General features: G+C 39.6%; 1 protein-coding gene across 1 annotated transcript; it reads right to left on the bottom strand.

The window, feature by feature from the left end:
* Positions 1-3641: 3641 nt before the first annotated feature.
* slc22a16 (solute carrier family 22 member 16) lies at positions 3642-23040 on the bottom strand. The gene is made up of 8 exons (XM_034018687.3): positions 22789-23040; positions 16009-16485; positions 14995-15112; positions 12624-13164; positions 8276-8403; positions 7838-7947; positions 5279-5378; positions 3642-4602 (listed from the first exon to the last, which is right to left on the bottom strand). Exons 1-8 carry the CDS (start codon positions 22833-22835, stop codon positions 4399-4401), a joined length of 1725 nt encoding a protein of 574 aa, XP_033874578.2. The 5' UTR covers positions 22836-23040; the 3' UTR covers positions 3642-4398.
* Positions 23041-24904: the final 1864 nt, after the last annotated feature.

Below are 24904 nucleotides of genomic sequence, written 5' to 3'. Positions count from 1 at the left end.
CGTTGTTTTGATAGAATAAATATTGAACTATTTCTTAGTTTTGATCTGCCATCAGTGCCTAGAGTTAAGAACCACTAAACAAAAGCAGACAACAGCATAGCAAGATTAATGAGCCAGATTGTAGATTCGTCAAACCTAGTCTACTTACCCAGAAATAAACTAGACTGTTACTTCACTAAGGATGATGATGGCTACTGCTGAGAGCCGGAGGCTTTTTGCTATCTGTGCTTAGCCTAGCTGGTTAGGGTACTAACATTATTGATCCATATATCTTTGTACAGAGGATGAAGAACAAAAAATGTAAAATATTAGCGCTGATGCAAATCTTATGCATTCCCTACAGCAGGGGTAGGCAATTCCAGTCCTCAAGGGCCGTAGGGTGTCCTGGTTTTCATTCAGCTCTTAATTACTCAATTGAACTAAATAGTTGGTTATTAAGTCAAATCACCTGTGTTTCCCAGGTCTTAACCAGTTGCTAATTGAAAGGTGTCTATAAAACCTGCAGGAATCCATCCTTCGAGGACTGGAATTGCCTACCCCAGTATATGCATTAGACATACTGTGTGGACAAAACAGTTACTGTCACTGGAAAGGAAATATGGAATCTAGTATCAGGAAGGAAAGTGTATGGCATTTCTAACAAATCCACAAGAGCTTCATTAAGAAAACAAATATTTTACAAGAATGGGGTTCAATCTAATTACTACCTCACTCTCGTGATCAGACACTTTTGTCATTCAATTTTTAAGGACTTTAAAAATGTTAGGCACCAGATATGGATCCCCATCATCCCCCTGCAGCACAGTGTATGAAACTGTCAGCTTTACAAAGCCTGGAAATGTGTTTATGTACACGAATCCCGCCGCACCATCGCTCCCAGTGTCAGGACAATATGTCAGCCAACACCGTCACAGAGCACTCAGGCATGGACTCCACAATACACAATGCTGTGGACAGACCATCCACAGCCACCCGCACTCTGCCCATGCTTCCTACAAACAGAGAACGATGGAATAGAGTCATTGACATCTATTTGTATTTTTATTGCAGCGGTAGGCTGGTGAACCGTAGTGTGAGTCTTGATGTCGCTATTATATTCTTTAAGCACAGCTAAGAGAGATAAATACTATATTGTGTTCTGTTTTCTCCTCTACTAACACCCCCTCCCCCCTTCAAAGTTACAGTAAAAACAGCAACTGAGACACAGAGCTCTGTTCTGGAAAATCAATTCGGTTTAGATTTTGAAATAACTCGAGGACATGAAATGAGGCAGACAAAAACAAATAAAACCGTGGCCCTGAACTATGGCAGAGTGCCCACCTCTGGACTCAGGGACACAGCAGTTCACTCCCACACTGAGGGCCCTTCAGGTGTCTGTGAGAATACTATCACCCCACAGGGTCACACCACCCGACTCACTGAAGTGCTTTATTGTTCTCTTTCATTCAAAAACAGAACAAAACTAAACTGAAATGAAACTGTCCCTAGCATGCTCTTTTATTTCATATCTGGAGGGAGAAGTGTTCTGGCTGGGGGAAAAAAAAAAATGTCATCCTAGTTTGTTTATCACTGGACGATCTCTGGAATGATCAGTACTTTTCTACCAGAACTTAATCCTGTAAAATGACTTCCAGGTGTGGAGCATATAACAATGGTAGATAGTGCTCTATGCACTATGTACCTTTGATATCATTGTGTTAGGCATGTTTAAAATTCTACTGTGCAAAGTTCACTGTCTGTGCACAGTACAAACACTGACTGGTCATGCAGTACAAGCACATATTTGTTTACGATAACCCAGATAACCTAGTTAACTCTAAAATGAATACTGCAAATTAACCAAGTTATTTTTATTTTTATTAAAGTTTAAAGTTTAAAGTTATTGCAATGTTTTTTTTTGTTGATCCTGTTAAAACAACTTTTTTTTGTGGAAGATTCATGAATTAATACTTAAGAGGTAAACCGTATCCCCAAATTCTTGACTTTACATTTGACAAGAATTCTTGCAACTTGTCCCCAATGTCTCACTCAAAAGTCATAACACCATGAGCCGCTGGGCAGCTCTCATTCTGTATAAATCAGCGCTCCAGATACGGTTTTGGGTCATTGAGCAATTTACTCTCCAGTGTAGACACTATTATTATTATTATTATTATTTATTTATTAGCAGACGCCCTTATCCAGGGCGACTTACAATTGTTACAAGATATCACATTATACATTATTTCACATTATACAGATATCACATTATTTTACATACAATTACCCATTTATACAGTTGGGTTTTTTTTTTTTTAACTGGAGCAATCTAGGTAAAGTACCTTGCTCAAAGGTACAACAGCAGTGTCCCCCACTGGGGATTGAACCCACAACCCTCCGGTCAAGAGTCCAGAGCCCTAACCACTACTCCACACTGCTGCCCTATGTTAATGTACTTTGGGTGAGAAAAATACAACCTTACCTTGAAGTCCTGAGTACTTTCAATAAATACTTTAATGCTAACTTGTGGGGTAATATCCAGCAATGTCTTTTTTGCAGGCATTTAAGTCCTGCCTTACTAATATTAATAGTATATCGGAAATATTGCTATTCTCGCTTCCAATTTTGCTTTGTCTCTTTTTCTCATATTTTGGGCTTTTTCTGTTCCTTTAACAAATGGTTGTGGTGAAAGCATTCCCGGTGTCAACGCAAGACTAGAGTCTTCCGCATCTGCTCAGTTAGCCTTACACCCTTTACTTGGGAGCACTTGCCAGGAGAAAATAAAATGTCTTCTAAGGATCACGCTCCCTCCGGAAACGATGCTGGTTTTCTGTTCCCTCCATACACCTCTCATTTCAGCCAGAGCTGGAGCGAACATGAACTGGGAATGCTGAGAAGAAAAAATCTCTCCTGCCAATACTGCGATAGACAACAGAGACTACAGCAAAGGGAAAGTAGGTTGTTTCTTGTAAACACTACAGGGGGTTCTGTAACACTTCAATACTGCTCAGAGGCAACACCTTGATACATTATAATTCCGTTCTCCAGGTCCACTGTTCAAGTTACTTGAGAGACTATTTCATTACTCACAGTAACACGTACTTACACTAATGGCTAGAATTATTATTATTCAGGTAAATCTTCTAAACAGGAACACACACACACTATTTCAGTCTACACAATCAAGTATAAACTGTAAGCAATACTGTTAACATTTTAAGAAAAATTGGGAAAATTAGACATCATGTATTGATTTTACAAAGAACCTGCAGTGCCTTGCATCTATACAGTGCTATCCTGTAGCTCATACTCTTATGTAAGTTCTCAAGTAATATTGAGCACTATATCATGCCTTCATGATCTGTTCATAAGATCTACGGACCACCCTGGTGGGGTGCCACAATCAAGCTCCACGTTTACCAGAACAGGTAAGGGAACTGGAAACCCATGCAATGCTAAAGCCAGTTCTGAATGACTTTCTTCATTGAGTTAACCAAAAAAGGTAGCTTGTTCACAGTTGCCATTTATTGTGGTGTTCACAAAATTGACATCCATAAGTGCCTATATCAAGAATATACCAACAACAATACTTTAACTGCTCCTTCTAGCAACTACTGTTTTTTTTAGCTAGTTCTGTAACATTACAATAGTTTACAAACACGTTTTTATTCCAATTGTAGTTTTATTTTCAATACTACAGTATATATGAATACGGTTTCTTTAATATTTCTTGATGTGGCTGCACCAGGGTTACAGAATGCATTACCGTTGTTACAGAAACAGTACATTGGCACAGGCTGTGGTATTGCAGAAAGCAGCACTTCACTCACATGGCTCAAGAATGACTATCTGTTCCATATGCAATGGCCTGAGTGAGCTCTAGCTCAGTGTCACAACAAGTCGGGCAGCACAGCAGACTAGATCTGCAATTCCCCACCATTAATCTGAAAAATACTGAAATATTGAAACCTGCCAATACAGTACTTCAATGGCTTAGATACATTAGTGCACCGTGGAGACAGACATCATCCCTAAGCACATTTTTCAAACTTCGTACTGCAAGTTTTGTTAGAGTAACACCCTTCTCAGGGATTTAGGACATCGTATTTCATTGGGAAAGTATTGCAGTGTAGCTAGAGGTAGCTGTTCGGTCCTGTGTGTCTTGCTGTAAAGAAGACGACAGTATAAAGTCCATGGAATGCACCTTGGTTGTTCTGCTCATAGGGAGGGTCCTTGAGAGGTTCAGGAGTGCCGATGAATACCGCTGCTTTACAGCTACCACAAAGACAATTACATTCATTCATTCAATTTGCTGCATTTTTACAGACTCAAATGTAGGTCTTTGCTGATATTATTCTTGCACGGATTTAAAAAAAAAAAAAAAAAAAATGTATGCATACAAAACACCAAGGCGCATCTTTATATTGCAAGTCCTGGAAGCTCAGACTTTTGGATCATTTCGATTTTCTCTCCCGATGTGCTGTTTGCTTGTGTGCATTCGGGTTCTTTCTTAGATCCGAGTGCTGCAGCCTCCTCCAGGGTGCTTGTCAGGGGTTTCCCCAGGGTTTCTGGGAGCAGCAGAGTCAGCACCCCAATCAGGAGGGCCAAGATGCCAACGATCACCTAAGGAAGAAAAAGAAATCAGAAAAAATGGTTGATTGCTGTCTTTGTATCTTTCAAATTATAAATGAGCTATCTCGTTACCCATAAAGAAACCAAGCAACTATTTGGACTATCCATTAAATGAATGGGACCGAGTAGCAGAGTGGTTTGAGTGAAGGTTGGCGGTGCAGACAGCCACAGCCACAGCCACAGCCACAGCCACTCACTCACACGGTCACACAGCTAAGAATGGGTACTAAACTGGGGAATGTTCTAGGTGGTTGGCCATGCCCCTGCTTTCTCTACTGCTGTTCATTCTAAATCACTAATAACCTAAATTCAATTACCTTGGGAGATAAATTAAAAGTGAATGTAACTAAAGGAGAAAATGTGTAATTTATTTTAATAAAGTGAAATGGTTGAAAGAAATGGTTGAAAAACATCCAAACACAGCTCTGTGATCAGAACAGCCACATGTTACACTGCGTGCAGTGTAGTAACCAGCCCTCAATACCTGCTATTTCCTGTTTTACTGTACCTATTATATTTAAAGGTAACTGGGGTTGCATTGTAATGGTTTCTGTAGTCTAATTGTTTGGAGTCAAAAAAATAATTTTGCTGTCATAATTTGATTTCAAACCAATTTGATGACTGTATGGCTGTGTGAATGTTACACAACTGTAAAACAGGGGCTCACCTGTGGTAAGAAGGTCCAAACAGATGCTAAATACACACAGAAGGGTGCAACTACACTTCCAACACGGCACAGCATACTTCCACTACCAACAGCAAGAGACCTGAGACCGGGTAAAAAACACACCATATAAATGACCATGTGAAACACTTAAACGATATCCCCTTTTATAAAACGCATGGAAAACATACAGGAATCTCTGATGCATTACTTAAAAAAGAACTAACTAAATAAACAGTTGTGCTCACAGTTTATGTATAAAGACTTAATGGAAGAAAGGTAGACGTGGTAAGCGAGCAGAGGTAAAAGACACAAGAACTCTGTAATCTTTAACCTCGCCTGTGTCTGCTAATTCTGTGGGCCATATTAACAAAAGATGGCGGTAATTTCTGTCCATTCCAAAAAAACGCTATTTATAAAACTACTGCCTGGTTTAGATGTGATTTACCATCACGGATTGTTACTGAGGGACTTTATCTAACCAATTGTCAGAGGTATCCAAATTAGCCATGTCTCCTACATAAGATGTCAATGGCAGGGACTCTGTTTACACCGTCACGTTATGGCTACAGAACATGTCTGGTGACAGGCAGGTTGTCCGAAATATCGAAATGTCAGTTTTAAAAATACTAGCTGCACACACAGGTGCTGGACGCGAGTGAAAGGATAGGGTAGGTGCAGTGTATGCTTTTTTAATAATAATAATAATAATTAAAAGATACTTTAATATAGCTTATGTGCACATGCCTTCCTGAAAAATAACTGTAACCACCAGAAATGTAATGTGTTGTCACAGTTCATGATTTTTTCATTTTGGTTGACAAAAAAAATGATCCTCTCATGTTAGCACACATTTCCTTTGCAGCCCACAATAAATTATAGAAGGCACTACAGCATCAGCAAGCTCCGGTTATTTTTCTCATACTATTACGTTTAGAAATTTAATTTGAATGACAAATGGCACAGAAAGACAGCACCGCACAGTTACATTAAAATACAATGAATTGTTAAATGGCAGAAACATCACCTATGCTTTTTTTTGTTACTGTATTCCCTCAGTTTGCAAACTCCTGCACAATTTATTCAAATACATCCGAGTACGCCTTACCATATAAAAAGCTTCTTTAAAAACCACCCAGCTGCTTATCCCGCGATTTTCACGTGGAGCGCAAGCGAGTCCAAATGTGTCGTTCTCGTGAGAATAGCGTGCAGGGGTTTCGCTGTGCATCTGCAAAGCTTCTCATGTCTTTACGGTGTGCTACACTAAATCAATAAGTTGAATGTATACTACTGCAGTTTTGTTTTTCACTGGCAGATGGCAGCAGTCCCTAAGAAATGTGCTTGATGGGCTCCCGAGTGGCGCATCCAGTAAAAGCACGCGCGTATAGTGCAGGATGCGCCCTATAGCCTGGACGTCGCGAGTTCGAGTCCAGGCTGTTCCTTTGCCGACCGAGGACGGGAGCTCCCAGGGGGCGGCGCTCAATTGGCCGAGCCTCGCCCGGGGGGAGGGAGGGTTAGGTCGGCCAGGGTGTTCTCGGCTCACCGCGCACCAGCGACCCCTGTAGTCTGGCCGGGCGCCTGCGGGCTTGCCTGTAAACTGCCCGAGAGCTGCGTTGTCGAGTCAGCGCGAGTCAGCGCAGGGGTGGTAGTGGTGAGCTGAGCTTCAAATAATAATTGGCCATTCCAAATTGGGAGAAAAATAATAAAAATAATTGGCAACGACTAAATTAAAGAAAAAAAAAAAAAAAAAAAATGTGCTTGACAGACTGGCCCATCCTTAGATAAACAGCCTCTAGGACTAGAAACGTTTTGTTTTCACTCAACTAAACTAAACTGTATGCGTGCAGTGCAGTGAAACTTTTCACATCTCCCCCATTTGTTTTCCTCTTTACCTGCTTGTCTCCTGTTCCCTTAGTCCCGTCTCTTCTCACTCCCTATTGGCTTCCGTCCTCCCCAGCGCTTTGTAAAGCCGAAAGCTATTGGCTGATCTCGACATACATTATACAAATGTGCCAATTAAAGACATCCTATAAGTGGCACATTTAATTTCCAACAATCAAGACTTTCATTTGACAAGTGTTTTGTCGAGCCTCACTATCATAACGTCTATTATTATCATAATGCCTGAACGCCTATTATAATTATATGATTTTAAACCATCAAAAGTGATGCCTGCTCTTATCTAGCATGGTAGGGGTACAATGTTAAAACAATACAAGTGTCTGTAGTAATCTCTAGTTATGAACACGCAAAATCCCTTTACATTGTACAGCACACTACCTCATAACTCTTACATATTAATATGAATAACTCGAAAATAATTTAGACATTGCTTAATTTACTCCTTAGCATCCAGAAGTTCATGGGGTGCAATACCATTCTTTTGCGAGTTTGTATGTATGTAGGAGAATTTGAAATGCTTAGCCAAAGTGTCCGATACAAAAGAGTCTTTATGTGTGTAAATCTACCAAGCCGATAAATACATGCAGTATCAAATAAAGGAATCAGCTGATGTTGCTCAGGCTATGGGTTAATCAAGACAATAAACATACTATAACTTACCTGATGATAGTAGGGTACAACTCGCATGTGTACAGGTAGATGAGCCCAAAGGCTATAGCAATCGCAAACTTCCCTGTCATGCTCAGAATGATAGCCAAAATTGCAATGTTCTGCACACAAAAAAAACACATAGAATAAGTCATTCATAATACTGATAAGCCAAATTGTATAACTGGGGCATAATTGGTGCAGGTGCTGAAGAAATCTAAAAGGTGTCACTTAAGACTGTTTTAAGAAATGTTTGATTAAGGACTGTTTAACGCCCAATCAAGTTTTCAATTCATGGAAACCCTTTTCAATTGTTTAAGAGAGAGACAGAAGTGTTTTCTCATTTTTCAAAGCATTGTTTAACTCCAAAGAATGTTTAAAAAACACTCGTCAAAAAAAAAAAAAAAAAAAAAAAACATTCCTTAAAACTGTAGTGTAAATATACTGTACCTGCGGCACAACGATAATAAGGGCACACGCTGTTCCACTGAGAATAAGGGACGGGGCCAGAGTGTTTCTCCTTCCCAGTTTATCCATTGCAAAGCAGCCGACGATGTAGGAAGGAAGCTCCACTGCTCCTGTTCATAGACAAGCACAAGATTCCCTCAGAATTTTACTTGGCAAACACATTGGTCTAATAGCTTGACAGATACAAATATGATTTATTTTGTGTTAGTCAATAAACTTTACTGTGATAACATATTAAACTGAAGCTACTGAAGCAGCTGCCATTACTGAAACAGAAGCAGCGCACTGGTGAGCAGGGCTTCACTTCTATACAAAAGGTACCGGATTTTATAATTAAGGAAGAGGGATAGCATCTAGATCTAGGGCCATATTCATAAAACTTACCGTCTCCTTTATCGTGCCAGTGATAAAGTTTAACATGACAGTATTTCATCGGGTGATGCATAAATGTCATTTACATTAATGTGCCCTACTTAAGAGTGGAACTGCTAGAAACAAGGCTGTCCCCGTATTAAATCAGTGAATGATTAGGGTTCTGATGTTGGTGAGTTTTGCAGGTATATTCATCACATGCGCAGAAAGCTAGTAGGCTACTTAGCTTTACCTATTTTTCATAGCATTCCATCTACCGATAGAGGCAGCTCAAATCATTTTTAATGTAAATTATATTTTATTAACGCCTGGCAAAACACGTACAGTGCCAAGAAAAAGTTTGTGAAGCCCAATGATAATTATGGAAATTCCATAGTTTTACCATGATAGCGTTCTTTTCTTAAATATCCGATAGGGTTTATATTAACCAATTCTGTGTCTTTTGAAACAAAATGATGTAATTATGAGTAATTAAGATTCAGGGTATGTGAAAAAGTAAGTGAACCCCTGGTTTTATCAGCCCAATTAAGGGGATAATTAGAATCAGGTGTTTAAATAATTAGGTAGATCTTCAGGGGTGAGTTTGGGAGACCCCACCCTATATAAAGATCAGAAACTTTATGAGTTTGGTCGTCACCATACAGGTGTGTGGAAACACGTCATGCCACGATCAAGAAAAACAGTTATTGATGCTCATCAGTCTAGAAAGGGTTACAAAACCATTTTCTAAGGATTTGGGGCTCCACCAATCCACTGCCAGACAGATAGTCTACACATGGAGAAAGTTCAAGACCACAGTCACTCTACCCAGGAGCGGTCATCCTACCAAAATCTCTCCAAGAACAAACCGGAAAATCATCAAAGAAGTCACAAAGAACCCCAGAGTAACATCCAAGGATCTGCAGGCCACTCTTGCCTTGGCTAATGTGAGTGTTCATGACTCAACTATCAGAAAAAGACTGAACAAGAATGGTGTTCATGGAAGGATAGCCAGGAGGAAACCACTGCTCTCTAAAAAGAACATTGCTGCCCATCTGAAGTTCGCCAAAGAGCACATAGATGATCCACAAGACTTCTGGAACAATGTTCTCTGGACAGACGAGTCAAAGGTAGAACTTTTCGGCCTCAATGAGAAACGTTATGTTTGGCGAAAACCAAACACTGCGTTCGAACAGAAGAACCTCATCCCAACCGTCAAGCATGGTGGTGGGAGTGTGATGGTTTGGGGCTGCTTTGCTGCCTCAGGACCTGGACAGCTTGCCATCATTGGCACAACCATGAATTCTGCATTGTATCACAAGATTCTAGAGGAGAATGTCAGGCCATCCGTCCGTGAGCTGAAGCTGAACTGAAAGTGGGTCATGCAGCAAGACAATGATCCTAAACATACAAGCATATCTACAAAAGAATGGCTGCAGAAGAAGAAATTCCGCGTTTTAGAATGGCCTAGTCAAAGTCCGGACCTAAACCCCATCGAAATGTTGTGGCAGGACCTGAAGCGAGCTGTCCATGCAAGGAAGCCCTCAAATGTCACAGAGTTGAAGCAGTTCTGTAAGGAGGAATGGGCCAAAATTCCTCAAAACCGATGTGAGAGACTGACCAACATTTACAGGAAACGCTTAGTTGAAGTCTTTGCTGCTCAAGGGGGTGCCATCAGTTACTGAATCTAAAGGTTCACATACTTTTTCACTCATGGATATTGAATGTTGAATCATTTGTGGATAAATAAATGTTGAAAAAGTATCATGTTTGTGTGGCATTTGTTTAATCAGATTATCTTTATCTATTATTAGGACTTAGATTAAGATCTAATAACATTTTAGGTTTGAAATATGTGAAATATATGAAAATCCTAAGGGATTCACAAACTTTTTCTCGGCACTGTATGGACGTGAGGACAGAGAGACAGTGTAGCACACGTGCTTAGTGCAATTGTGTATATGGGATCCATCAACATTAACAAACTGCTATTTCAATGTTCTAAACTTGGTATTGTTGATGTCACTGCTAATTAATATCAAGTAGCAGGTCTGCTCTAATATGAACCGGGTCAGCTTAGTCAGTGAACATTGTACCGGCTAGCTGAGGCTCTAATGTATTCCAAGAGTGTGTGAGAGAAAGGGTAATTCAGCACTGGAATTATTAACATGGATCAGAGGCTGTGAGGTCCAGTGGTTAAAGAAAAGGGCTTGTAACCAGGAGGTCCCTGGTTCAAATCCCACCTCAACCACTGACTCATTGTGTGACCCTGAGCAAGTCACTTAACCTCCTTGTGCGAGACGTAATTGTAAGTGACTCTGCAGCTGATGCATAGTTCACGCATCCTAGTCTCTGTAAGTTGCCTTGGATAAAGGCGTCTGCTAAATAAACTAATAATAATAATAATACAGAGCTCAACATCTAGATCAGCGGTTCCTAAACTTTTGATTATCACTTAACCCCTTCCAGACCAACTGTCTGAGTAACCTTAGCATACAGGTTTATATTTTAATGTTATTTTAAATATATTTTTAATTTTTAAAATATGCTTTCATAAACAATACATACAATATAAATGACTATAATAGTATAATACATATAATTTCCGCTTTTAGTTTCAATGTATGCTTTGCGCCACTTAAATGATTATAGTATAGCTTAATATAGTGATACTACTCACCATTAATGTGAGGGACATGTTGTTTGTTCGCGCATAGGCGCACAATGTTTGGAATGATTGGTGATGGTTTGAGTCGCAAGTCGTTTTCTACACAAACCCGCTTACGATATTTTGACTTAATAGCTGTGAGTCGTGAAAATCCTCTTTCGCACAGGTAAGTTGTAGCAAACGATAGCAAAACCTTGACAGCTCTGTCAATTCAGAGAACTCTACTCGCCTTTGGACCCAAAACTCAGCCAGCCGCTTTAGTTGAAACTCGATCTCCGGTGCGCCGTCAGTTGAGATGTCCAGGAGGTTCTCTTGTTCTTTCATTGACAGGTCTTGTGGCATGGGTACTACAGAAAAGTTTGCGAAAGGATAGCAGACCCAGCTGTTTGTGTTTCCCATTTAGGGAAAGTACTCAATTGCCAGTGCAGGGAGGTGTTGCTTGACACACCCTTAACACTGCAGCTGTAGTTCATTCGCTGTCAAGAATTCATTGTCTCTGTGTATCTTTGTTCTCATTGGTATCTCTTGGAGGTTTGCAATAAACGTGTGCGCCAGGGCAGTGTACCCAAGTGTCCCACAGCTGCGTGATTATCTTACATGGCAGAACCTCTCTTTTTGTTTCTGAAACTAACTAGCGTCACGCGCCATTTCACGCCAGAAAATAAAAGGAATTCCCAATGAGTTTTAAAGCTTTGAGTATGGCAAGTCTTATGAAAATGCAAAAAAAAATAAATAAATAAAGCTACAAATTTTCGCCATTACACAATTTGTCCCATGTCTTGTGTACTGCTGGGGTTACTGGTACCACAGTTTGGTAACTGCTGGTCTAGATTGTATTGTGATTCTACTGTGTTACCGTCAGAACTCAACACTTTTCAGTTGAGAGCTAGGATAGTTTTACTCAGCTTCAATTCCTAATGGGCATATTATCTCTTTTTTTTTTTTATTAACAGCTTGCAAACTTGCAGTTAAATGCCCATCTTTTTTCCAGCACACATATCTCTGATATTTTAGTCAGAGATGTGAGAGGATAGATCTAACAGTGTATGAACATTGTTAGTGCATTTCCATTTGTAAAATTATGTGAAATGCCATGCAGGGTCCAGATATATATTATTTCACATTGAAGGTGACAGTATCATGAAAAAGTTGGTCTCCTGCAAGTTAAATATAATTACACCAGACATCCCTTGCAATGGGATGTGCAGCTAAGTGCATCTTTCTGTATAAACATCGAGAAATAAACTGTGTGACTTCATAGATGTATGTGCAAGAAGTTTAGCTTTTAAAACAACAGTAAAATGCCTCTACCTGCAAGAAACAGGTTTAGGTACTGGTTTCCTCCCAGATTGACAGATCCCAGTGAGAACACGTAGTATCCTAAGCTTCCAATGAACCACACCAGCCACACAGTGATAGTCCTGCCAGCCATTTTCCAGGTACCAAACAGATCCAGGATGCTGAGTTTCCTCTCTGGTGTTGCATCCTGGTCTCTCTCCAGCATGTCCATCTCCTCAGGCTGCAGTAGGTCGGACACCCTACAAGGGTTGGCAACACCGTTGAACTCAGCCACCTTGTCAATGAGGTCCTGGGCTTCCTTGTATCTGCCCTTGGCCAGCAGATAGAATGGGGTCTCTGGCAGCTTCCAGCACACCAGAAGGAAGGGAAATGTAGGCAGGGACAGAATGATCTGATAGATCCACCAGACCCGCACCAGGTATCCAACTAGCGCCACCACCATGACCCCTACCGCAAAGGAAGCGTGGACGTGCATGGAGGTCCAGGTCCGAGCTCTGATCCCAGTGAATTCTGTCACGTACACAAACACTACCACCAGGTAGCCGCTGGACACCTATGTAGGAAAATAATATGTTTGTTAGAGAAAGCATTGTACAGCATGTGGCATGGTATGTTGAGCATGAACGAAGTTGAATTCCCCCAAAAGGTGATGCAGCCGTAGAGCCTTGGATTCTGATCTGCCCAGACCTCAGTAACTATGCATGGTTGGGCCTGGCTAGTACTCGCAAGTTCTGAAGGAAAAGGGGGTGTTTGGCTTTTCTTTGGCTGGCTCTTGGATGTATGGAAGGCTTTTTTGAGAAGAAAATAATTCAAAATTAGTAACACTTGGAGCTGTTTCTATTTTCTATTATGTGGGTGTATTTTGTGAAATGGAAAGGGAGCTGTAGCCTGCAGAAATGAGTTCTTTCATGGCTGTGAGTTATGAAGTACATTATTTACTACTCACTGTTTCTTGTTCATGTATTCATGTATTAATGTTACTGTGAGAAGCTGCAATAATCAAATAGTTGTATTTTTAGTAGGGCTGTCAGTTAATCACAGGTAACTTCCGTGATTAACGGATACATTTTTTGGAAGATTAATTTTTTTAAAGCACATTAATCACACTCTTGTCTTGTCCCTCTTAGCATTCCGTAATTCATTTCCTGCAGCACCATTTTAATACACTTGAGTGCATGCCAGTGTATGAGTGAATGAGTGTAGTCATCGTTTGAATCTAACATTAGTCACGGAACCGCATTATGTAGCAAAGCACTCAAACTGAAGGACTTGTGAACGGGAAGTTCATTTAAAAAAAAAAACTTCATTGCATAGAAAGAGGGTTACTTGTATCTACTGTCAACGTGAGTTCCAGTATCACAGAAGTGCATCTAGTCTGCTGTACCACCTGCGTGCTAAACATGCTTTCACTTCTCAAAATACACTTTCCAGTAGTTCTTCTGCTACAGACAACAACAATACAGCAACAAATGAAACCTGTCAGTTTCAACAGAGTAGAAATTCAGGATCGCTGCAGATCCATGAATCAAACTAAATATGATACTATAACCAGTGCTGTTGCGAAGTGGATAGCTACCGAATGAAGACCTGTTAACATTGTAGCTTTGTTTTATTTCAATAACCACGTTTATCTTTTAACAATATTATTTACAATTATGAAGGATATAACCGTTACTCAGTGAATGTTTTGTTTTCCTTAGGCCATTTCAAGTTATTAATAAGACAATTTAAAAATGTTATTATTTGTATTATTATTATTTAAATGGCAATGAAAAACCTCAGCTTATGAGTCAAGGAAACTGATCATTTTAAATACAGTAAGGGGAGTAATAAACTGACTCCATTGTGATTTAGCAGTTGGTTCAAACAATTTAAAAACAAATGCTGGATTGTAAATAAATATGAAACTATAAAGAGAATCCAGAAATGGGACAACAGGGCTTTTATGCTGTGTTGTTTTTTGGATAATAATAATAATAATAATAATAATAATAATAATAATAATAATAATAATAATAATAATAATAATAAAACAAACTTAAATGAGTTGGATGGAGTAATTGTATCAATTAAATATGTGATTAAAAGTAAGATTAATCGCTATTAATTTTGTAATCGCTTGACAGCCCTAATTATTATTATTATTATTAGTATTAATAACAATGTTAGAAAACATGTAATGCCTTACATTATAATTACTGTACAACACAACATGAAGCGCTATGCTTGAAGTTGTAAGAATGTTTCCTTGCCAACAACCATCAATACAATATTTCTAAGTAATTGGGATCATTAAGTGAAACCAGTTCTTTTCTGGGGACAATAGACTCAGTCTTATGTGTCCTCAAGGCAAAATGCTCTCAGTCAAGTGCACTATACTTACCATGGCCAGCATGAAACGAATGACAATGAAGACGTAATAGTTGGCGGTAAAGGCAACAGCAATTCCAAGCACAAACTGGCATGTGCTTGTAAACATCATGACTGTACGCCTGCCCACTCTGGAAAAAAAACCAGATGAAAACACACGTGCAATGCATGCTGGTATCTGTAGTCCTGGATCTTGCAGTGGCCACATTTGTTAGGAAGTTCCATAAAATTAGACACAACCGCAATAATTCGGTGCAAATCCAACCTGCATAACTTCTTGCGCACTGTTACAGTCCCGTGAACTTGCTCACTGCCTGTATGCAGTACTTGGGTGATTGTGTGTGTTTGAATGATGATTTACAGGTTTCAATATTCTTGTCTTCCTCTGTATGATTGTATGAGTGCACGGACACAGATCAGTGGTTGTCCTCACAGAGAGTTGTTTTTTTTTTACAGCTGACCTGCAGTACTATGCCCCTTTCAAACTAATAATGTGCATTTTTTTATTTCCCAATATGACCATGTACCCCTTTGTTACATATGAAATGAGGGCCCTTTTAAGTCAAGTATCAAGTACAGTTGTTTGTAATTGATCTAACTTGTGCGAATGTGGTAATAATGTCATAATGACACACAGGACTACAGTACGTACATAGCTGTATGTATGATGTTGCAATGACAGTATCTGCAACTAAAAGGGAAACTTCTGAATAATACTCTAAAATAGTGTTCACTTGGTACAGTAATCTGCACTTCTGTTTTTGCTTTACTAGACCTCAATACTGTAAAAGTTCACCTCTTTCTGAGCAGCCACTAGCTCTCAGATGACCGTTACTATAGTAATTTTACTACTGCAGCCATGGTGATGAGTTTGGTGAGCTAATCCAAACCAGTCATCCTGATATGCTAACTAATGTACAGTCATTAAAAGATTTAATGTTGATAATGAAAAGCATTTAAATAGCTTTAATACTAAATTCACTCCACCTTGATCATTGCAGAGTTGAAGTTTTAGGAAAACGGGTACCTGTCGGCAATGTCTCCAAATATGAGTGCTCCGATGAGGACTCCAAACATGAAGGAGGGCTGGGTGAGCTTTGCTAGCCATTCCTTGTCACAGACCAGGTTCCAGTCTGTTACAATACTTTGCTGGATGTTGGTGCGATCGTAGACAAACCCTTCTGAACAGGGGAACTCGCTCTTATTACCACTGAAAGAGTAGTCAAAGTCAAAACTGTCTGTCCGCCTGGACCGACTGCACTTATTGAGCTCCCACAGTTCGCCAATCTCCGTCTCCACAAGGACGAAGCCTTGTCCCGGGTTCCAGTGACTCCAGATGTCCTCCAATCCTGAGCCACTGTAATTGGCAACCATGGCGGCGGTGATGTTTCCGGGCGCACCGCAGACAAACTTGGGAGTCTCAGCCAGGAACACTGATGCCAAATAGTGAATTCCACAGGAGATGGCCTGAAAAACAGCTGCAAAATACACACATGCCTGGAACCTGGATAAAGGACATAATGGATAAGGGACAGAAAAGGGGTGTTAGTGATATACAAACCAAACTATTAAACGCTGGCACACTGCATTGGTATTTTCTTCAAACCTCAAAAATGAACCACATATACAGCAGGTAGTAGGATCCCACTTGGCACCATTTCAAGTCCTACAGTATGTGCAGCAAATCTTACTGAAAACATTAAGAAAATACCCCGGTGTACAGATTTCTTAGGCACTGTGCCAATATATATATATATATATATATATATATATATATATATATATATTTTAGCTCAAAGAGCCAGCTGCCCAACGTTTCGATATGTTGTACATATCTTTCTCAAGGGAGCCTGTGTTTGAATCAAAACATTGGAGGTATTTATAGGTTTTTGACGGCATGACAACTACTTGTTATTGTTTACATTCAAATCCATGATTTATTCTTACATGATGTAATGGTGTTCTATATATTGTGACATCATTTTTACCTCTATCTTTGAATCTGTATTAATTCTAATTAACACTACTTTATATAAACTTATATTTTTATTATATCATGCAATGCTGGCTCTGAGGATCAGTCTAGATTTGGCCTCCTCAGCGCATCAGTATGCACAACTTTTGAATGAATTTTGTTTATTTATTTAAATGTTACATATTTATTGAAGTTAATTAGTTCATTCTTTTCTGTTGAGTCCCGCTGGCATAATCGTGTTCAGCCTATTTATCCATTTACTTTCTTTTATTCTATATTTTATTTTATTATATATATATATACACACACACACACACAGGGAAGGTCAATGCCTAATACAATGCTTCCAAAAAAACCTAAAACAGACATTTACTGTAATACTAAAACAATTACAGCACACTTGCAATACTAGCACTGTAACAAGCGAAACAACAATGAAAACGATGTCTACCTCCAGTATTTATTTCTTCATTCTCTGCAACTAATATGTCTGTATGGGGCCTCAAAATACAAAATATTGTGTAACGGAAGTAGAATTTCCCAGTTGTGAATTGTTCCCTGAACTAACAAGCAAAATTCCTTCAATTCCTTCAACTTCAATCTGCCAAATAATAAGATTGCAAAGTGGTCCAATGGCAATAACTAATGGCAAAGAAACAGCCCAGAGATCCTGGTTTGACTTTCCAGACATACCAGTGATTTGCAGTAATCTTATTCATGGAGAATTGCCAAAAAAGTAGGGCAGATAGTTCTCACACAAGCTGACATCTCACTAGACTTACACAGGGTATGGCACCACCGGTGAAAGTTAAAAATTGAACCAGAAGTGGCATACAAGTTAGACACTACAGCTGTGCAACTTAAGTGTCTGTCAATCTAAGGCAGACCTATGCAACCGCTGAAGGCATCTGCAGGGAAGTCATGCATTCACACTTACTCCAATTGTAACATCAAAGAGAACTGGTCAGGGCAGCATGTGCCCCTCTCAGATAATATTTACTGATAAAATAATATATAATTATTATAATATATAATTATTTTACTTAACATAAGACAACAACAATACTGAATAACAAGTCTAAGACAACTAAGAAATACCTTTTTTTTTTTTTTTAACTATTAGTGGGTTTGTTATTGGTTTACATGTTTAACCCTCCATATCCACAACATTATCACGTAGAAGAAATGGTACACTTATTTAGGGGTTTGGAAATTGTATAATGTTTAAATTCAACTTAATACCGTTATGCTGTTCCTCAGTAGCAGCACATAGCCCCCCCCCCCCCTCCCCCCTCCCCCCTCCCCCCTCCCCCCTCCCCCCTCCCCAATGGCACATACAAACAAATCACATGTCTAAAGTAGGCCCACCTCCCACTCCAAATATACATGCAGAGACCCCCCCCCCCCCCACACACACACACACAAACCCCATGATCTTATTATTTTAAACAGTTCACTGTTACTAACAAATACTGTTCAAATGACACTTATACTAATGTGTTTGGGGCAGTTCTGTAGAGAAATCTCCTGATCAGACTGACTCCTGCACAAGATTTACATCGAACTATAGCTTCAATGCAAGAAATGAAAAATGAGAAAGATAGGAATGAAATGTACCATAGTCCAAAAGATTAAAAAAAAAAGATTGGTAAATTGATTTTATCAGTCAAATAGGCAAAGTAATTTCAATAATGGGTAGTCGAGTTTTTCAGTAATCCCCACCCTCAACAACTAATATTAAACATGACTTATTGGTTGCACTCAAAAGGAATTCGGTTAGACTGGGTCCTTGTGAACTCTCTAACTCACTTAGCCGAACAGGTCAAGAGTCCTGTCAGTTTCTACCCTCATCTTATTTCCAAGCTGAGAACCAGATCAATTCTAAACTTGTAACGTCATCTGGTAAACTGGAGTCAGTTCAGCACTGAAGCAAATACAACACCAATCACTTTCACATTCCTCGATGGATTACAGCAGAAAGAAGACACCTATGAGACCAAAAAAAGGGCAGCGACAGCTGGAGCTGCTGTGTGTTTGGTGGAGCGATTTCTGAGGCTTATCTAATGAAAATAACTGCCATCTGGAGTTCAGAGCAAGTCAGGTGCGATTGACTTGAATCAGGGGTGTGTGAGGCCCCACAGGCCGAAGCGTTGCTACAGTATTTTTTTTTTGTGGTGGGGGGCCACTCTGCCACTTACATGTGTTTATATTTATATGCAACTAGTTCACCAACTATGCTACCCAGCTCCTGGTCCAGGCCCTGGTACTCTCCCGCCTAGACTACTGCAACTCCCTCCTGGCTGGCCTCCCTGCGTCCGCCACCCGTCCGCTCCAGCTCATCCAGAACTCTGCTGCCCGCCTGGTGTTCTCTCTGCCTCGCTTCGCCCACGCTACTCCACTACTCCGCTCGCTCCACTGGCTCCCGATCACCGCTCGCATCCAGTTCAAGACTCTTGTACTAGCCTACAGATGCCTTGACCAGTCTGCACCCAGCTACCTCCAGACCCTCATCTCTCCCTACACCCCCACTCGACCTCTCCGCTCCGCCTGCACTAGAAGACTAGCTCTACCACCGCTCCTTCTCCACCCTTGCTCCGCAGTGGTGGAATGACCTTCCTACAGATGTCAGGACTGCCCAGTCCCTGACCACATTCCGGCGCCTCCTTAAGACTCACCTCTTCAAAGAGCACCTGTAGAACTCCTCTGTTTGTATCCTGGGACACTATCACCCTTCATGTAAATGTGCTTTATTTTGCTCTTATCAGCCCCTATTTTACTGCATTTAATCCTGTACTTCAGAATACTGTAATCTGCCAAGTTTTTAACCTGTAGTACTTTGTATTTAATCACATCCTAATGTAACTATCACTATTTAATCATATCCTGATGTAACTATCACTATTACCTGCTGTATTATTGAATTGTGGTTTGTCAAACTTGTACTTTGCTTGAACAAAAGTTATTGTATTTCTTGCTCTTATTGTATTACTTGTATTGTAACGCTTGAAATGTTTTTGCTTACGATTGTAAGTCGCCCTGGATAAGGGCGTCTGCTAAGAAATAAATAATAATAATAATAATAATATGCGTTGTTATTAAGTGTATACACATCCACTCGATAAGAAGAACCAAAAATCAAACCAATATAATTTTGTCACTACCATACATTGACCGGGGACACACAGGGAGGCCTTCAGGGTTACGAAGGAAAATTGGCTGAGGCTAGTTTGTCTCGCTGTGCTCCAGTTACCCCTACTGGCAAGGCGCCAACACTTCAAGCTGGAGACTGGCCCTTGCTAGTGCCCTTGTTGGTAATATTAGCTGCTTATATTTGGTGGGTGAAAAGAAAAAAATGAGAGTCACATAAAAAAAACAGTAAGTAGAATCAAGCTGCCCACAATAGTATGGGACTATTGGGGTCCTAATAAAACACATCCAGTTTGGTAACCTATTTTATAATGTTAGCATTAAGAAATGATTCAATGATTTTCTTTTTTTAGGGTTTTTTTTGTGTCCAATAAACCTGTGTTTCTAGAGCACAGCGATCTCCTATAAAGTAACAGGTGGTCTGAGGTTTAAATTAATGCAATTGACTGAATCTGTTCTAAAAGCAACAGGTGCTTTAAAACAGGTGGTCTCCAGCACCAGCTCGTTTTACATGAGCTCTCCTTACTCAAGCAGAACTGGAGCTTGTATGGTAGAAATGCTCTGTATTGTATTTGTGTTTGCTCATGTAGGCAATTATTAATAAGGCTGCTGTACCTTTATATATCTGACACACTTTCTCTTACTACCCCCTGTCGACCGACTGCAGCGTCTGGCATAAACAGCAAATGTGTGCAGATACAGGGACAAAACGGCCTGCAAATCTGCAGCTAAAAACAACACCTTAATGAATACATCACTAGACAAGCCTAAAATGGGTGCACTTTTCAAATTCATCTTTCATGATTTTTGTAATAATTACCCAAACCCGAATAAAATGTTTGTTCTGGTTTAATAATTTGTATCAATTTATTATGAAAAAAAAAAATTGTAACCCTTGTTTTAATTTTAATATTCTTGAAAGAAGCTGGTAACTAAAGCTGAGGAGACACAAAGACACTTTTTCAGGAAAAGTGGCTTGAAACCTGGTTCCAGGAGCCCGGAAGACCCCATGTCTCCCCTGGTGTGCCATGCAGTGGCCTGAAACCTAGTCTCCTGAAACCAAGTTCCAAGACACAAAGTGGCTTGTGTTCCCTCAACCCCCAGCACGCTTGAAAACCCATTCACAGGCGCATCGAGTGAACACTGGGGATATATACAACTATATGGGACAGCTTGAAAATGAGTTCACAAGACAATTCCAAGACTTTCGAGACAAAGGACCCATGTTTTCATTTCTTGTGAACTCTGGCGAAGGAAAGCAACATACAACTTCTATATTTGGAGTGGATGAACACTGACGGATTTTAATTGGAACTGACTGACTTCCAAAGCTCAGGCATCTGGGTATCAAAGTTCAAATGACTGTGAGGTGAGCTTGAAAAGGAAAGTGGCTGGCAACTCAAGATCAGGGAATGTTGGTCTCCCCTTCCTTCGAAGTACGCCTGCATGAAAAAAGTAGCTTTTGCCTTACTGTCGGCCTTTGGTTCTACTTACCGCGATGAACAGGTTCACAATTGAAAACTATACTAAATCCAATTAGAAGCCGTCTGACCACTGACCATTCTGATGCGTTTTTGCATCTGATGACAACAAACTGTTTATGTAGGTGCTAAACAAAGTTTGCATTGCAGTATTCAGCGTTATGGATATTAATTGTCTGTGTGTTTAAGTAGGGGGGGGGGTTGGTGTAGTTTTGTGGCTGTGAATACTGGGCATCTGTGTTGGTGAGCATTTAGCTCAGTCTCTGCATATATGCGTTTTTCTTTGTAGTATTTATTTGATGTCACTGGTTGTTAGTTTTGGTATTGTTTAAATTTGGTATTTACTGTAAGAAACGTTGCAGATCCCTGCTCTAGAATGCCTAGAATTGGAAAACGTTTAACAGTCTTATTTTCAAGCTTCAACTACTGGTTCTCACTGCATATGGATAAATGATGATTTGTGAGGTATACTGATTAAATCAGGGGTGTCCAATCGCAGCCCTGGAGGGGTATTCCATTCCAGGTTTAACAGGTACAATTATATAATTAAACAATTTAGAACAGGGTTGGAACAAAGACGTGGCGTGGAAAGGCCAAATTTTGTTTTGGCTAATTGCATGACCTAGGAAACCCTTGTCCATTGTTACCAACACGCACGTAGTTTGAAACGCAGCAGTGGAAAAGAGAGGAGAGTATGTGTTTGACAGTTTTTTTTAACACGAGGTCGAATCCTCATAGACTGTCGTTGAGCTCGAAAGTTAGGCATGATATTCGAGCTTTTGAGGTTAAGGCTCAAGTCTGTCTGTGGGTCGAACAATAAAAACCTCGTGCATCTCAAATCCAGTATTCTGCCAATACTGACTATCGTAGTTCCACCAAAACCTTTACAATGGAACACTTGTCATATTCATACACCGGTACTTCATCGTGGATTTTCTCGTGAAACTCCAAGTGGTACATGGAAGCAAGCTGCTTTCATTATTATATTAAGCAATAGACGCACTTAACTCATAAGCTACTACCAGATCTTAAAATCAAACATTATCAAAACAGAAGGCTTAAAGCAACTGAGTTAGAGGCATGCACCAAACCTACTCGTGGTTAAAATATTTAACCGTCAGTTTTGGAGGATAAAAAGAAAGTTGAGTACTATTCAAGATACATTTTACCAAATGATGATAGGCTGGCTACCTGTAGCAGTTACCTTTTAAAGTGACCCAGCTCATCAAAAAAACGTTCCACAGACTTCATTATTTCAGTTTGTCGAGCTGTCCTCCTAGTCTCTTCTCATGTGGTCGCCGATGTGAAAAGCGGTCTTGCAGCAGGCTGACCATTTGTGAATGTTACAGCTCAGCGTGACAGTGTAGGTAGGAGGCGCGGCCAGTGTTGGTGAATTTCCATAGAGTAGAAACTCTAGCATGCCTTTTGTGGCGATCGATTGGCAAATAAGGGGTGTTTGGTTGTAACTTTAGCGTTTTTTTCCTTCTTCATGTGGATGTTATAAACGTCCCACAATGAAAAGTATTATTATTGTCAAAATATTTAAAACGGAGCAGTTTGTTTCTGTTGTAAACAGCGCATACTGGCAGTTCAGCAGTTCAAAATATGCGAGATCTGAACCGACACTTTGCTTAAAAATAACTCCTTGGTGTAAGCTAGCACTGTAAGCATAAAGCTGCAGGAATGGGTAGAGCAAAACAAAAATAAATCAGCACATGTAACAACGAAATAATGATTACGTTATTAAGTGATAATTATTATGGTTTAACGAAATTATTACGTTAAAACGTGATCATTATTACGTTTTAACGTTATATGTGATTTTTTTTTAAACGAAATAATTATTACGTTTTAACGAAATAACGATTACCTTATAGTGTAATAATTATTTCGTGATAAACCGGACCAGAAACAGCATTTTATCAGGCTTCACAATACCACACAGACTGAATGCAGTATCTCAATTGCAGATGTTAAAATTCAGAAATTAGGAGACTATCATAGATGGCTGATGTTATAAACAAAATCTGATTCTATTTTGGAAGAGGCCTGATTTTGAACCATAAGGGCATTTTGGAATGTTTATTTTGGATGAAATTGGTGGTAAAGTTGGTCTGACGTTCGATATTCATTTGATATTTGAAGCTGTATCACCTAGGCTTTCCAAACCAACTTTCATGTAGAGCTGGACAGTTGTGAATATATACACGACCTTTGCTTCCACAGTGAATCCTGATTTCCATTACAAAAGAGTAAAATCAATACAGTATTCCATATAGCCTATATGCATTCGCCTATAGCAAACAGTTCATTAAATACGCTGTAAATCAGCAACCGCATCACATAGGCTTTCCAAACCACCTTTAATTTAAAGAAGACCAATTGTGAATTGTTTCACATCCTTTTGTGTAACTGTGAATCGTACAGATAACTTATGAAAAGTGATGCACTAGCCGAAGACCAATTGTGAATTGTTTCACAGCCTATGTGAATCTTCCACCATTAAGAAAATAGTATTTGAATATTTATCATATGCAACACATTGGGTCTTGTACATTTTTTTTACTTGTGCAACTTTACTGTGGACTTCTCATTTTGTCTTGGTACTGGTAGTGAATTTTTCAGGAGATACAGAGAAAGAAGAGAAGATACATTTAATATAACACAATAATAAAGTTAGAAAGCTAATTTTAATGTAGCCTTATTTTTCACTGTATTAGTTTAGTGTAGTTTCATGCACCCGGTCATGGAGGACATTTAAAATGAAATAAGTAAATAAATAAATGAATGAAAACATAAATAAACATAGAAATAAATAAATGTCAAAATAAATGAATATACAGACATGTATTTATGTAGTTCTATATTTGTTCGTTTATGTATTTGTTAATTTTTCATTTTGGGATAGCAGCTACATTATCCGTTTCATCCTCTAAAATCGCAGCAACCTCTAGCAGTACATTGGTCTCCATCACTAAAGTAGTCAGAGTCACTCCTCACATCAGAGCCCTTTTTTTTATTTTAGACGGAGTCTGTTTGAAATAGCTTCCCATCTCCATTAGGACTCTTTGAAACAGGCGACAGAAAATGCTCAATCCGACCACATCAACCCTTTTTGATTTTTGCACGGGAGGTATGTTAATTAGGTACCCACTTCATTTGCATAGCATTCCTCATACTGTCAGAATTGGGGTTTTGCGACTGTTCTCATCCTTCCGGGCCATTTTTGATTTTTTCTCGTAACACGAAAAACAGTCAAAGTTAAAACACCGCCACAAAAGCCTCCCCGACGGTCGCAAAAGCTTTGATATTAAGGGCCA

The sequence above is a fragment of the Acipenser ruthenus genome, chromosome 6 (genome assembly GCF_902713425.1).
Source record: "Acipenser ruthenus chromosome 6, fAciRut3.2 maternal haplotype, whole genome shotgun sequence".
NCBI lineage: Eukaryota > Metazoa > Chordata > Actinopteri > Acipenseriformes > Acipenseridae > Acipenser > Acipenser ruthenus.
This window is presented reverse-complemented; position numbering and strand designations above follow the sequence as displayed.

Coding starts and splice junctions, on each gene's coding strand:
- slc22a16 (XM_034018687.3), bottom strand. CDS start 22,835: ATGAAGTCTGTGGAACGTTTTTTTGATGAGCTGGGTCACTTTAAAAG. Junction 15,113..16,008: donor TTTGGAGACATTGCCGACAG/GTACCCGTTTTC, acceptor TTTTTTTTCCAG/AGTGGGCAGGCGTACAGTCA. Junction 5,379..7,837: donor TTGTACCCTACTATCATCAG/GTAAGTTATAGT, acceptor ACCCGGTCTCAG/GTCTCTTGCTGTTGGTAGTG.